The sequence below is a fragment of the Schistocerca americana genome, chromosome 3 (assembly GCF_021461395.2).
Source record: "Schistocerca americana isolate TAMUIC-IGC-003095 chromosome 3, iqSchAmer2.1, whole genome shotgun sequence".
NCBI classification, from domain to species: Eukaryota; Metazoa; Arthropoda; class Insecta; order Orthoptera; family Acrididae; genus Schistocerca; species Schistocerca americana.
In genome coordinates this window covers 180,775,784-180,792,253 of record NC_060121.1, presented here as the reverse complement: position 1 = coordinate 180,792,253, position 16,470 = coordinate 180,775,784, and the positions used below count along the sequence as shown (strand labels likewise).

Genomic DNA, 16,470 nt, shown 5'->3' with positions numbered 1-16,470 from the left:
ATGGTGCATGACAGGAAAGCGCGTACACTGCAGCTCAACATCAGCTGGACTGTGCCCAAAGGTAAGCTGCCGCAGTACCTACAATAACTGGAATGTGTCAACAAGTGCAGTTGTACATTAATTGGACAGCGTCAACAGGTAAGTGCAGTGTTACTAGATGTCAAGACGCCTGTGCTATTGTGTAAGATAGCTGCAACTAAAGTCTTATACCGGTGTACTGTGCTCACTGAGTAGTGTCTATGTTATGCATGTATTACATTGTTCAGGCAAGGCAAATGTTTTCTGACTCACAGATCTTGATATTACGTGATGACTAATTTCTACGCCATCCAGCTGACGGAGATGATGTATCCCGTGGGCCCCTGGAAATAAGTTTCCTGATGGTTCTTGTTCGATTGTTCTTAGGGCATTTTGTGAGTTCCTGGAACTATTAAAGTAAGCCATTTTCCATTTCGGATGGCGTAATGAAATAGAACACACAGCAGGGGCTTGTATCCTGAATGGCACACTTGGGGACTGCTCTGACCAGAAAACGTAACTCCATCATGTGATTAAGGAGTATGGGACAGTGGTTGGTCGATGATTTGTACAAACAGTATTCCAACAGCCGTTATTTTTATGTCTTTTTATTTAGGCTACCAGTGTCGATTCCTCAACAGAACTGTCTTCAGAGGCTGTAGTACGAATGACAAACGGCGTGCTGTTATACAGATGTATAACAGGCAACTAGGCGCAGATATTGTTTTCTTGTCAAGTACGACTGGATTCTTTTTGTCGTTCATACTACCTAGCCTAAATAAAAAGCTATAAAAATAACGGCTGTTGGAAAGCTATTTTCACAATTCTCTGACCAGTGCAAACAGTTTCTTTAGACTGTACAAAATACGGAATAATATTTATTTGCGCTGAAAGGATGACCAGTGATCTGGTTCATCCTTCCAAAATCACCGAACGTAAACAACATAACAGGTCGAGACTCAGGCCATATAGTCAGAATGACTCTCCAGTCCAGGGAATAATTACGTTCATGTTGAAACCTCCTGACAGGCTGAAACTGTAATGCATTAATACTGTACCAACAGCCGTTATTTCGATATTGTGTTGTTGAGCAAGTTTCGACGTTCTGATCTCATCATCTTCAGGCTTGTTGCATGAATGACACGAAGTACCATTCGTGCATGCATAAGGCAAGCAACCGATAGACATTCGTACATGGCTCCGTAGATATTCAAATTTCATGAGCATGTGCGGAATTTTGATATCTAAGGAATCAGTTACGAATATCGGTGGCTTGTCTTGTACATGCACGAAAGGTACTTGGTGTCATTCATGCGACGGGTCTGAAGATGACGTGACTGGAACCTCGAAACTCATTACCTAATAATACAATATCAAACTAACGGCTGTTCGTACAGTATTAATACAATTCATCGACATGCCGTTGTCCCACGCTCCTGAACTCAAGATGGAGTTAAATTGGCTAAAACTATGACCAAAACGGAGTGTCGAATCGCGGACCTTTTCACTTCGTGGGCAAGTGCTCGATCGACCGAGCTATCCAAGTACGACTTAGGACGCGCCCTCACAGCCCATATCCTACCAGCACCTCATCTCCTACGTTCCAAATTTCGGCCCACACTCCGCTGAAGGGTGAAATTTCATTGTAGAAACGTTCATTTTATTCGAATCCACCAATCAGATAAACAAGCACGAACCCAACTCAGATAGCGGATCGCTTAAAGTAAATCGAGCCTGCAGTTGACCTTTGCAAGGAGCTTGCGTCGCTGTGGATAATAGGAACACACGCCAGTAACGGCGAGGCATCGGCCACAGGGTCGATTTCAGGTCGCCACATATTACTGAAGGACAGCCTCTGACAGCCCAGAGAACTAGAGCATCGAACAACAGAAGTGGCCGAAGTTGAAACCAACTCTACCCGTACTTATCATTTCTAAAACTTCTGGTTGCACATAAATGACTGTTTAGCAATTGCTTTCTATCGGTCCATCTAATTAAGTTACAGGTCAGTCTCTCATCATAATACAAAAAAAAAATTCCTTTTGTTTTTTACTTGTGTGACTTCTGTGACTTCTGCCTGCACATATATGTATGGGTCAGCGAATTACCACTTGTCAGATGCTCACCACCAGTGAAAATGTGTTCCTCTCCGATGCTAAATTTGAGTTAGGTAAGCAAAAGCTATGTTTGTCCTGTTTGAGAAAACGAAATGTAAGACACGTTTGGCGACACTGTCTTTAACAAAGTGCTTGACTTTGCCAATGCGAAGACCTGAAATGCGATCTGCAATGCTTAATAACTGTCACACGGAGCAGTTTTCTTCTTCTTCTTCTTCTTCTTGGTTGGCTCTACAGTCCCTGAAGAACCTTGGCCTTCTGTGTCATCTGCCTCCATTCTTCTCCGTCCATCGCCTTCCTTCTCCAATTTCTCATTCCCATCGCCTTTAGATCTACTTCCATATCGTCCAGCCACCCTTTCTTTGGTCTACCTCTTCTCCTTCTCCAGTCAGGTTTTCCCATGAAAACTTTCTTGACAGTCCTAGTTTCTGGCATTCTCTGTATATGTTCTGCTCATCTTATTCTTACCTGCTTAATTTTAACAATAATATTCATCTGTCCAAAAAGTGTTTGTAGTTCTAGATTTCTCCTTGCTCTCCAGCCATCTTCCTTTCACTGCTCCAAAAATCTTTCTAAGTATCTTTCTTTCCCATCTCAATAACCAGTTCTCCTCCTTTAATGTCAATACCCAGCCTTATGACACACATATTACTATAGGTCTTAATATGGTCGTGTAAATTTTGATTTTTGTATTCCTACTAACATTCCTGGAATTAAATACATTCTGCAAGGCAAAATAGCAACGATTTCCACTCGCTATCCGTTCTTGAATTTCTACTGCTACTTTATTGTCCTGCGTTATTACAGAACGTAGATATTTAAATGTTTTCACTCTTTCATATTGTTTCACATTCATTACTATTGAATTCTTTTGTCCGTTTATATTGGGCTCCCCGATCACCATATACTTTCTTTTGATGTTTACTTCTAAACCTACCTCTCTTGCTTCTTCCTCTAACGTGTCGTAGTTCCCCTTTAGAATGGCGCAGTTTATCGAGTTTTTTGTGAACGATTATTTCTCAGCACAGCATCCCCTGGTGTACCCTCGCAAGCTTTTGAGACCACGCCTTTTCTAACCACGCCCACGGTGATTGTTACTGCAATGCAGCAGCAGTGCTTAGTCTCAACTGTAGTACTACGTTATTCTTCGTGTTTTCAAAATGGTTCAAATGGCTCTGAGCACTATGGGACTTAACATCTATGGTCATCAGTCCCCTAGAATTTAGAACTACTTAAACCTAACTAACCTAAGGACATCACACAACACCCAGTCATCACGAGGCAGAGAAAATCCCTGACCCCGCCGGGAATCGAACCCGGGAACCCGGGCGTGGGAAGCGAGAACGCTACCGCACGACTACGAGCTGCAGACTCTTCGTGTTTTACTGTCACTGCTAACACATATCTAAACGCAAATAACGCACTAGTCTAATTTGGGGCTGCCGTATTAAATAGGCACACAAAATTTTGCTTTAACAATCAATTTGATTTTAAACGTAAGTAAACTGCCGCTTTCCGTCAACAGTGAAAGGCGCTTGAAAGACGTGATGAACAGTATCTGTTTGTGCTGACTCCAGCTACACATTGCAAAAGAAATATTGAAAATATTCTGAGAAACACTAGGGAAGCTCTGTATTATATTCTTTAATGAAATTCTTCATAAATTATCCATCACAAATTGAGGGGAATAGCGAAAACTATAAGCATTTTACCAATAATACAAAATGTCTGACAGGTAGCATAGTTAAGTTTCAATTAAAAAAAAATCATTCTTTCTGGGCAACATCATCTTTTTCACAAACGAATTTATATTTAGAAATCGGTAACTTGTAAAAAAAAAATAATGAAAATAAAAGAATGAGAAACCTAGTTTTAAGTGTAGATGCATGAGTACGACCGAAAAACAAATTCATTAATGTTGAAATTAATCACAAATCACATATAAATATTTTTTAAAGTGACTCAATTTATATTTTTTAGGTATAGAAAATTATTCGAAGGATGTATATAACATGTAACTAACATCGCGTGGGAGTGCCATTTTTACCCAGTGTCCTTAACGATTATATTTATTGAATAAATTTCACTACAGTGTACGCTCCCTACGGCTATCTCTAGTACCCTGTAAGTTATTTCATGAATTCTTGTGGGCAGAGAGAGTCAGTGCTCGTCTGGGACGTTCTGCGTGAGCAACAGTTACGTCCGTACCACCTACAAAGGGTACACGCTATGGGTCTAGTCAATTTTTCACAACGCGTTGCCTGCTGCATGTTGTTCCTGCACCGCTGCATTGAGCACCTCTGTTTCCACGACTAGTTCCGTCCACCGATGAATGTAAGTTTACTAGGGACTGCTTTCTGAAATCGCGAAATAGCAATGCCTGGGCAGACGGAAACCCTAGTGCCACACCTGTTCAGGGCTCTTAGCACCAGTTTGGTATTGACTTGTTGGCAGGTATTCTTGTCGGTCATGTGATTGGGCCACACCTGTTTCCACCGAAGCTAACTTGTCCTGCAGCCTTGATCTTCCTACAAAACGTATTGAGTCCGTTCTTGAAAGCTGTGCCACTGAATGTCCTTTGGGAAATGTGGTTTCAGCATGATAGTTTACCACCTCACCACGTGGGTTTCGGAGACATCACAGCGTACAGTATGGTAAAAGATGGATAGGTCGAGGTTGTACAACCGTGTGACCGCTGCTATCGCCGGATTTAACTCCCGTGGACTATTCTTTTGGGGTGGTATGTAATGTTTAATTTACAAGACTTCGGTAGACACAGAGCAATATCTGCTGGCACGAGTTATGGCTGCTGCACTAGAAACTAGTGGTAAAATGTAGCCTGTTTAATTCTTTTTTTTCTTTTTTTTTGCCTTCTTAGAAAATGGCTCTGAGCACTATGGGACTTAACAGCTATGGTAATCAGTCCCCTAGAACTTAGAACCTAACTAACCTAAGGACATCACACAACACCCAGTCATCACGAGGCAGAGAAAATCCCGGAACTTAACAGCTGTGGTCATCAGTCCCCTAGAACTTAGAACTACTTAAACCTAACTAACCTAAGGACATCACACACATCCATGCCCGAGGCAGGATTCGAACCTGTGACCGTAACAGGCGCGCGGTTCCGGACTGAGCGCCTAGAACCGCTAGACCAAGGCGGCCGGCACCTTCTTGAAAGGATGATACTCTGTCTTTACCGTAGATTTACGATCTTTTAGACTTCAGTATCGATATTGAAACTTTGACCCTTAAAGCTCACATAATCGGTATTTTACAAATATCAATGATTATGGAATGACCCTAGATCCGTATCATCACTGCCGTGGAAGACGCGACCACGGAGAAAGCTTTGAAGCTGTGCCCAAGCAGATACTTTCGATGAGTAATACTGTGAGTGGCTTTTACTAGGATGTTAACAATAAAGCAAAGATACTGAAACTGTAAATACACTGCTGGAAAAAATGCAGCACCTTCAAGGACTGTGTTCAGCGTATAATATGAGCATACTGAGGGGTTGTGGTGCTAGTGATCCATTTGTCATGGTCATTGGCCATCACATGGCGCTGACAAGGTTTGTCTGCGTCCCCAATGTTTAGACTCTGCAGGCGGCGCTCAGTTTAGAGGCGAATAGTGTGTACAGCATTCACGTTATGGTACATCCATGTCCCATGGAAGAGGGAGCAGTTCCAGCCGTTTAAAGTACGTCACACTGTGGTCCTACGACAAGCTGGATGGACAAACGGACGGATTGCTGCGCGTGTTGGGCACAATGTGTAGATGGCTCGTCACTGCTTTCAGCAGAACATTACCACAGCCGTTGACCAGTTTCTGGACGTCCATGTAGTTCAGACGCACTTCATGATCGACGCAATATGTGAGCAGTGGTTGCCGGCCTAACATCATCCAGGTACGAAATCCGAGTTCGTGTTGCACCTGCTGCGTCATCGGGGGCCATTGGGAACTGCCTGCGTGGAGCAAGATTAAGATCAAGTGTACCGCTTGCCAGACTATCATTGACAGCACGACGCCTCCAGAGTGCATTCGCCCAAAAACCCAGGCCTCACTCCAGGTTTCATGGTTTGGAGGGGTCGACAGGGACAACTGACGTTCAGATCTCATGTTTCTGAATTATAAATTAACCACAGCCTGCTGCAATAAGCAGGCTGGTAACCTCGATTTACTTTCATTTCTTCAACAGGAAAGTGATATGTTTTTTTTTCAGGAGGACAATGCACGTACTCACCGGCAACGTCCTTTTCGTGGTGTACAGCAACAGCTCTGACCAACAAGAGCAGCAAGTCCCTCTCCAATCGAACACGTATGGGATATGATGAAGTGGCAACTTATTCTCTAGGTCCTGTAAGAACCTGTGCTGAATTTCAACAAAAGGTGCAGACCGATTGGGACAAATGCGTCGCAGGAAGCCATTCGGTACCTTTATGATTGTTTGCACATTAGTATGCGAAAATACTACCGCCTGGGAGGGGTGCTCAGTGCACTGATGCGACTGTCTGCGCATCTTTCGTGTGACATGTGTATTTCATACTGTTATCGTGTACTTCTGTTAATGTCACTTTACCTGTCAGAAATATGACCTTGTTCCTGCGAACGCTGCATTTTTCGCACCAGTGTATTTAAGTACTAAAGAAGGATAATTAATACGGCAGCGGAAAGCGGTAGTCGCACTAGTGTGTGATGTTTCATTGTTTTATAAGTCACCGTTGCTGGCTGGTTATCTGTCGTTTATATGGAGACGTAACCTTGGCGACCAGCTTGTGGTTTGTGAACGTAACGTTCGTGCCACTAATTGGTTCCCCCTCCGCTTTACTTCTTCATACAATACGGTCACCTAGCGACACATGAACAACATTACAAGCACCACCTAAGACTGTCGACTGCCACACGCGATACACGTCATTCAGGTGAAGATAAAACAACGACAAAGGCAAGATACGACCAGCAAGACATCTTAGAATCTGTACAGTATGCTTCCTCTATCAGTAGTTTGTGGCTGTTTCCAGATTTTTGTTGATTCTGTGTTGTAAAACGGAGGCGTTCACTTTGAGTGCTCTACTGTCGCAATTAATCACTCGAAACCAGGGACTTAACCCGAAATTAGGTGAAGCGGATGTCATGTCGCTCAGTACCCATGGACATGGGAACTTTTGCAACTACAGATATCTGTAGAGAGCACTGTAGCGCAGTGTATACAAACATTCACCTCGAGCTTGAGGGCTCGTTCATCTGAGATGGAGGTAGTGACTGCAGACGAGGGATAACAGGCTGTAGTCGGTAAATCCTACAACACCCGGTACCTGAGAAGAAAGCCTGAGAGAGTCAGGCTGCATGCGGGCAACAGTTCTTCCTCTCTGTCCCTCCCGCCATAAGGCTACCAATGGTCAATGTGTTTACGTATCGGTCTTTCGTTTTCCTTTACTTTACTTCGTTAGCAATGCTCACTCGCTACATATCTTTACTTCGGAAGAATCCACATAATAAATTTCATAAATCTACCAAGCTGTACAAAATGTGATAGTTACTGCTAACTAAAATTATAGCATTGAATTATTTGAAAGGTACCGAAAGGAATAATGTCTCTTTCACTGAAGCTCTCCAGTCCTCCAACTGAAGCAACTTCGTCTCCTAGTTTATTTTTTTCCAGGTTGTCTTCAAATTTTACTCTCGTACCTGTCAAATATTTTATATCACTGGAAAGAGATCAATCAATTTAGCCGCAGCATTGTGCAGTACTTTTTGTGCTTATTACAACTTAAATGTGGAGTAATCAAAGTAATTTTTTCATGTATTTCAATTGTGTACATCACTGTTACTTTTGAATTGCAGTGGACTATTTACAACAAATATCACGAGGGAACGAATGTACTGAGAAATGACAGTAAAAATGCCCAACTTCCTAAACAGATATCTACAAGATGATCATGGCTGAGCATCATATGTTACACTTCGTTTATGGCAATTGTGAGGGTACTGGTGTGTAGTACCTGTAAGTGGTTGTTCTTTGGAGGGCGAAAATGCCCAGTGGCGTAGAGAGTCGCAAGCAGAGGCAGTTGTTGAGAGGCTGTGGCGGGTGTAGGCTGCGTGAGCCAAAGGCTGTTGCGTAGCGAAGGATTTATCTCTAAGTTTAATAGTAATGGCACACAGTTTGAATAATAGTGTGTTTATGTTCGTTCAGTGTGGTAAAGGAAATAAATTAAATTTTACCAGTTCTTAATGCGTCTCCATCAGTTAGTACCACACCATTGCATTTAACAATGAACGAAGTCTCGAAATACACGGTCAACTAAAACAAGAGGAATCTAACGTAATAATAATTAATTAACCCATATAATCTCCAAGGACAAGGAGACGGGAGCTTATACAGTGAAGACTTTCTTTGTGCTACATCATAACAGTACTGACTGAATACATTTCAAGTTGACTCTCTCCGCCTTTTTCAATGATTCTAAGTGCAAATGTGGCTGAAATAAGCTGTTTTAGGAGTTCCAAACTGCACTTTCTCCAGATTAAATTCTCAGCAATACCAACAATTTTGAAATTTCCACAATATTTATTATTTCCTCACCATGTGTTACACTTATCAAAAGCATAATACCCATAGTGGTGTAGAACTGAATATGCTGGGTGTACACTGTTACTGTCGCCTGCAAGCTTACCTCTAAATAAAAGTTTCTTTTGTTACATAAAATAAAGTCTTTAAACCACGTGCAAGTGACACTGCTTATTTTGTTCTCTTTTGCTATCAGCGTTTTTGGTATCCAAAGATATATGTAGGTAAACAGGGTCTCTCCATGACGTAGGAACACGGTGAGTGAAGAGCAATCTCTGAAGTTGTATCCAATATATTGACTCTTCTTTCTTAAATATTACGTAACTCGTCATTAAAATTAGTCATGAAGCTTAAATGACTGATCGCTGTAGTATACCATTTTCTGCCAATCAAATTTATGTGCGTCAGTTTATGGTATGATGATAGGTCTGGATAGGGACTAAGTGCTCTCGGACATCGATATCATTCACATAACCCCGCACGCTCAGTTCAAGTCAATGGGAGATTATTTATTGATTGGTAATCACATGGAAGTAGCTGCAGTACACCCGCAAGATTTATATAGAGGACTTTACAAACAGTAACATTCTTTCACTGAGTAAGTGTAGCATACCACAAAACACCCTAAGTAACAACTGCTTTTAAACGTCACAACCCGAACTCCGACAGTCAGCTGTCACTTTACACAACTTTACACTCCAATAATTCATTTTCAGTGTTCTTTGATGTAACTTTTTATGTTTCTCATGCATCGTGTTGCCATCTATCCGAACAAATGGCATTTCATGTTTCTCTCCACTAAAGTCTTTTTCAACTACCTCCATGTCCCTGTTCTGCTGATAACACATTTATTTTAATTTCTATTGGCACAGCATCAATAAAATAGAAAATGTAGATGTACAGTATTTTATATAACATTAACGTATGTTATATAACATAGATGGGAGAGGTGAACGAAAGAAAAATAACAATATGTAATTAACCAAATAAAATTGCAGTACAAATGGCGTTGTCTGACCCACAAAATAATGTCGTACTATTAAAATACCATGAGATACTTACTGCGTTCTGTATCGCTGTTTGCGTTCTGTTTGTATATGTACAAAAGTACAACGCACACTGCACACTGAACCATATGAATATTTTATTCATAATATTAACTGTGTATGGAACGGATATGACCATAGACTTTCCATGTTATTCACTTAAAACATACACGTGGAGGCGATCTGTCTTCTGTTACTCGCTTACGAAGAGGTGCGTTGCCTGTTTGCACATTTCACATGAATTTTGCCTTTGAAATTTGTTTTTCTCTATGTTTTTCTATGTACAGCACGATTGCAAAATGAGAAAGTTCGTATGAGACCAGCACGAAGACAAGAATACCCCTCGTCATGATTTTATAAGTGAATAAGGCGACACTTGTCGTAAATGTTTGATATCTTCATGCCTGGTAGGTAGTCAAACTGTTAAAGTGGGGGAAGAGTCCTGTCCGTGGTAAAATAATAATTTCCAGTGTTTGTAATGTTTCCTAGTGTCAGTCTAAACCGTTTAAGGCAGTGTAATTCGTCCCTACTTGCAGGTGGTTGTAAATTGATTAATTAGGAATATGAATAGGTGGGCAGGGGATAAAAGATACGAAGAAAACGGTTATCATTAACATATTCGTATATTAGAACCAGTAACTTTCGCATTACCGAGGACAGTCTCCATAATAGCACAGTCTGAACCAATAATTAATTGCAGACAACATCTGCATCTACATTTAACCCTAATACACACTCCGCAAGCCACCGTACGGTGCATGGTGGAGGGTATCCTGCACCACAACTAGTCGTTTCCTTCCCTGTCCCACTCCCAGATAGAGCGAGGGGAAAACGACTGTCTGTGTGCCTCCGTATGAGCCCTAATTTCTCGTAACTTATCTTCGTGGTCCCTGTGCGAAATGTATGTTGGCGGCAGTAGGATCGTTTTGCAATCATCTTCAAATGCCGGCTCTCTAAACCTTCTCAGTAATGTTCTTCGAAATCCCTCCAGGTATTCCCTCTTGATCTGGATGGAAAGAGTAGACTGGATGGAAATACGGATGGATTATTTGGAGGGACCAAATAGTGAAGTCATTGGTCCCATCGGATTAGGGAAGGATGGGGAAGGAAGTTGGCCGTGCCCTTCCAAAGCAACCATCCCGGAATTTGCCTCGAGTGATTTAGGGAAACCACGGAAAACCGAAATCAAGATGGCCGGGCGCTAATTTGAAGCGTCGTCCTCCCGAATGCAAGTTCAGTGTTCTAATCACAGCGTCACCTGGCTCGATCCACTGGAGCTCACGATTGATATGCGCGACACTTGCTTGTTAATAGAAGCTCTCTCTTTGTGTTCTGCCTTACGGCAGGACTTGTCATGTGGGAAGCCTCGTTAGAGAGGTTCACCGTATGAGCGTCTAGGGAAGTGATTCCTATCGTGGTTTCCCGTTGCCTTCCACTGGTGATGATGAAATGATAATGAGTACAACACCGTAGCCAGTACCTGAGCGGAGAAAATCTCCGGCACAACCGGGAACCGAACCCGGACCCCATGGCGTGACAGACCACCGCGCTGAGCACTCAGTTATCGGGGCGGACTGATAGAACCTACCTGTAAAAAATCTAGCAGCTCGCCTCTGAATTAGTGGCTACAGAGTAGTGGACGACGTGTCATTACTCTAGAAGTTAAATTTAACCTCTACATTGCAAACGCTATTAGGGGAAAGTTTTCCAGATAAATCAGAGAGCTATCGGAGTGATGACTGCACCAGTCCAGATGACAAAGGGAGGGCGTAGGGGCTTGGGGACAGCTTTCGATGCCATCTTGCCAAGTGGCGATGTCGAAGTTAGCTTGCGGCATCCAGCGGGCTGCTACAATGCTCTCCTGTCATTAAACAGTACCTTCCTCCACCCCCCCCCCCCCCCCCCATCAACCTCGTGACGCGTTCAAACGGCCCCACATTATCGGAGGTGTCATTACGCTTCTGTGTGTGCGTGTTAATGGACAGCAAAAGTGTAATGAGGTTTTAGGGGGCAAGCGCCTGATAACCAAATGCGATAGCCGTTGGCATCTTCCGATCATCTAACCGCAGACGTGGCTATCGAAAAAAAATGTGTGAGACGGCCGCGTACCACACTTTTATGATCTTGGAATTCCCTCTCCTACGTAAGCTCCTGATATCAAAAATTGGGTTACGTACCAGACGTAGAAAGCATATAATGCTTTCGTTCCTTGGAGACCTCCAGTCCTCCCTAGGCACAAACCAACATATGGGAGGTCGTTTTCTTTATCGAGCCGCGTCTTTGGGCAAGAAGGTGTAGTTCACATTTTCAGCGGATTCTAGCTGCTGTCAGAATTTTGGAGAAATTACTCTCTCATGACAGTTGTATCATGGCTCTGCAGCATGTAAAGAATTCTGCTGTGATCGTTTTCTCTCAAATATTTATGTGAGAGAAATGAATTGCATTTAAAGGTACGTAGACATCGAAATAAATTTAGTACTGAAAAATGGAATCACCGGAGTGATATTTGTGACGAGGTGATAAAATTTCATAGGAACAGAAATCTCATTTTAATTAATTGGGAGCTCTTATTTTGTTATTTAATCTCGCGAGTACGCTCACACTCGGATCTCGGCACGTAGCGAGGCTGGTTCGGTGTGTAGTTTCAAAGACCGTCGTATCGAAAAGCCATATTTCAGCAGCTGTATGCACAGTGCAAGAATTTAAAAAAAAAAAAAAAACTATTTAACCAGCAGTCATCGATAAGATAGACACGAAAATGAAGAATCTCACTATTATTGTGGCAGAAGTATCAATAACTGAATACGCGTGATGGCATAAATTATTCACGTAAATGTATGTAAAAAGTCAGTCAGTTGTGGTACAACTGAATTAGAGACAATGTATTTAGAACGGCATGTATTATTTTGATCTAGACTGTGTCAATATGGTTCAAATGGCTCTGAGCACTATGGGACTTAACTGCTGTGGTCATCAGTCCCCTAGAACTTAGAACTACTTAAACCTAACTAACCTAAGGACAACACACACATCCATGTCCGAGGCAGGATTCGAACCTGCGACCGTAGCGGTCGCGCGATTTCAGACTGTAGCGCCTAGAACCGGTCGGCGACTCCAGCCGGCAGACTGTGTCACAATGTACACCCTACTAGTTGACGTATTCCTCCTGTGCGCTTCTCCGGTATCCAGCAGCGACATACAATGGCGGAAAAGAAAGTCGCAGCTCCAAGAACGGGCTGTGCGACATAAAGAAATTTGGTTGGCGTGGTTCTACATCCGAAAGAAGTTATCTATAAATGTTTCGCGTCAATCAGGTAAGAGTGGTGCCACTAGCACCATTAGGAAGATGTGTGTTAGTTATCTTTGAGGCTGGACATGGTGAATTGATGTTGGTCAAGAATACCCTTAAGACGACAAAGACGTCATTATTAATACCTCACTAAGTATGAACGAGGTGGTGTAATAGGGCTACGAGAAGCTGCATGTTCCTTCTGCCATATTGCAGACAGACTTGGGAGGAATGGAGCCACTGTGCATGACTGCTTTCAGCAATGGTTTCGAGAAAGTACGGCCGCAAGAAAACCGGTTTCCTAAGCCACGTAACACCTCCGAGAGGGAAGACCATCGGGTTCGGTGTATGGCTCTGGTGCATGGTATTGCTTCTGCAGCTTTAATTTGAGCAGCAGTGGGAATCGCAGTGAAACAACGAACTGTTACAAATCTGTTACTATAAGGAGATCTCCGAGCAAGACTGTAGCATGCATTCCACTGACGCCAAACCCACATTTCCCACTTCAGTAGTGTCAAGCGAGGTTCGAGTCCTCCGTCGGGCGTGGGGGTGTGAGTTTGTCCTTAGGATAATTTAGGTTAAGTAGTGTGTAAGCTTAGGGACTGATGACCTTAACAGTGAAGTCCCATAAGATATCACACACATTCGATTTTCTTTTTGTCAAGTGAGGGCTCATTTGAGGGCAGGGTGGAGGCCTGTTGTGTTTTCTCATGAACAGTCGTTCTGCCGCGGTGCTACTGATAGGCTAGTTTAGGGCCTGTAACCAATCTGTCTGAATACTAGACACACAGGATATACACCAGGTGATATTGTCTAGGGTGTGATTTCGTACTACAGCGGGAGCACTCTCGTGGTCATTCCATGCATCCTGACTGCAAGATTTTACGTCAGTATGGTGACTCGACCTGTTGTGCTGTTATTCATGAACAGCATTCCTGGGGGTGTATTCCAACAGCATAACGCTGGCCCACATACTACTGCTGTAACCAAACGTGCTCTACAGAGTGTCGACATGTTGTCTTGGACTGATCGATCACCAGATCGTCTCCAATCGATCACATACGGGACATCATCGGATGAGAGCTCCAGCGTCATGCACAAACATGCACTCACGTTTGCGTGCTTCCATTCAACTTTCTGGCACTTACATTAGCCTGTGATCTTGCGCAGTTAATCACTAAAATATGTTACCTAGACAAATGTTTTCCCGATACTTAATTACTGTACATTAATTATTTTTTTGTGTTGCTTTTTTCCGTCAGGCAGTCACAGAGGAGCGGCCAAGTCCTCTCCACGCACTAGATAGTGTCCTTCGATGAATGCATTCCATCTAGAGCGTCCAAGAGTGCTCGATGCTAGCGGTGTGCGAATGTAATTATGGAGATTTAATGCAGGATGTTTGATAGAACAGGGGATTCCGTGATAGGGGTGCGGACGTGTTTGGGGTAATGGCACAGGACGTGGCAACTGCTGAAAGTTGCTTGTCACAGTGACAACTTTCAAAACTGGTATTCCTTCTGTGTATTCTAACCCGCAAACATACTACAAAGATGTGATTCTTGAGTTTCTCCCGGCGTATTTGATAATCAAAATATCTCTGACGCAGAGAGTCTACCCCAGGAATTGGAACATCTGAGAACTGTATTTCGAAAAAATGGGTACTCAGAGTGGCAGATTCAACGTGCTCTCCGCCCATCCACTGCAGCACAACCTGTTGAGATGGATGAAGTCACGAGGGAGGAGGTAGGCACTGCATTTATTCCATACACAGGCGCACTCTCGTGGAAAATCGCCCGCATTCGGAAGAAACACCGGGTCGGAACTGTGTTTTGTCCTCCAAATAAAACTCGTCCACTGGTGGGGAGCGCCAAAGATGACCTCGGTTTGAGGAAGGCCGGCGTGTACCAGATTCCGTGTCAATGTGGCAAGTCGTATATTGGTCAGACGATGCGTACCGTCGAGGATCGATGCCGTGAACACCAGAGGCACACTCAACTGATGTATCCGAGCAAGTCGGCGGTCGCTGAACATTGTTTGTCGGAAACTCACGCCATGGAGTATGACCGCACGAGGATTCTGGTACAGACGTCGAGATACTGGGACAGCGTTGTTAGAGAGTCCATCGAAATTCGCACCAATGAAGACCTCATAAACCGAGACTGTGGCTATAATCTTAGCAAGGCTTGGGAACCAGCGATCAGGTTAATCAAGAGTAAATCGAGCAAACGTGTAGTTGTGACGACCACGGTGGACAGAGCCATCACACCGACGACATCTCAGACGCCGTCGCAATCTGTTCCACCGCGCGACCGCGGCGCGGGGCGCGGACGGCGGAGGGAGCGCGCCGAGGGCGGAGGGTATTTAAATCGGCCGCCGCCGCGACCGAACCCAGTTCCCTCTGAGCAGCCATAGCGTACGGATCTCCGTGCCGGCACGTTCACAGGAGCTCAGTCCGTCAGTTCACCTGATGATGGCGACATGTATGATCGCCGAAATATTGTGCCCGTTGGACACTATAGACCGGCAGCACACCCGTGGATATTTTGAATACTACAAAGATGTTTCTGTACCAAGTATTAGAACCCTGGTAGCATGACAGTCTCTGTCGAACTTAGAAGAAATGTCTCAATTGAATGCCTTGGCCGAGTGGTAGGTTTACCCAGCGGGCAGCAAGTGCGATCGCCTGTTTCGCTGTGTGTAGGGTGTTCAAACAGCACTAAGGTAGTCTAGGCCTGGTTGGGGCTTCGTGTCAGTGTGTTTGCGGTAAAGATCGGAAACGTGCTCCGTAACTTCGCTTTGAACATGCCAGCGGGTCCTGTGACGTCATCTGCAAACTCGTCGTCAATCCTGGGGAACTGCAGTCAGTCCACGAAGGAGACTACTTACAAATCACCCCTGCGACATGTTCTAGAATTTCGCTCAAGCATGTGGAACTCGTACCAAATAGGATTAACATGAGATATTGAACGTATACAGAGAAGGGCAGGACAAATGATCACAGGTTTGGTTGATCCGTGGGAAAGTATCTCAGACATACTGAAGAAATAGAATTGGCAGACTCTTGTAGATAGACATAAAGTAAACCGAGAAATTTTACGAACAAACTTGAAAGAACCGTCTTTAAACGATGACTCTAGGAATATATTACAATCCCCGACGTATCCCTCGTATAGGGATCGTAAGGATAAGATTCGAGCAATTACATCACGCACAGAGACATTCAAACAATCATCCTTCCCGCGCTCCATCGTAAACGGAATGGGAGGAAACCCTAACAAATGGTGCATTGGAACATACCTTCTACCATGCACTTCATGGTGATTTTCAGAGAACAGCTGGTAGATGTAGATGTTGATGTAGATAAAATACGCTCAAGCAAGAAATTCAGAGACGTCATTACATGAGTATCTTCACACTTCTCGAATCATT

The 16,470-nt window shown here is 43.6% G+C and overlaps 1 protein-coding gene across 1 annotated transcript in view; it reads left to right on the top strand.

The window, feature by feature from the left end:
• Window positions 1-16,470, top strand: part of LOC124605958 — a 112,133-nt gene continuing 95,663 nt past the window's right edge. The window contains exon 1 of the mRNA XM_047137921.1: window positions 1-61. Coding sequence (XP_046993877.1) covers window positions 1-61 — 61 coding nt within the window. The remainder of the gene's footprint in view (window positions 62-16,470) is intronic.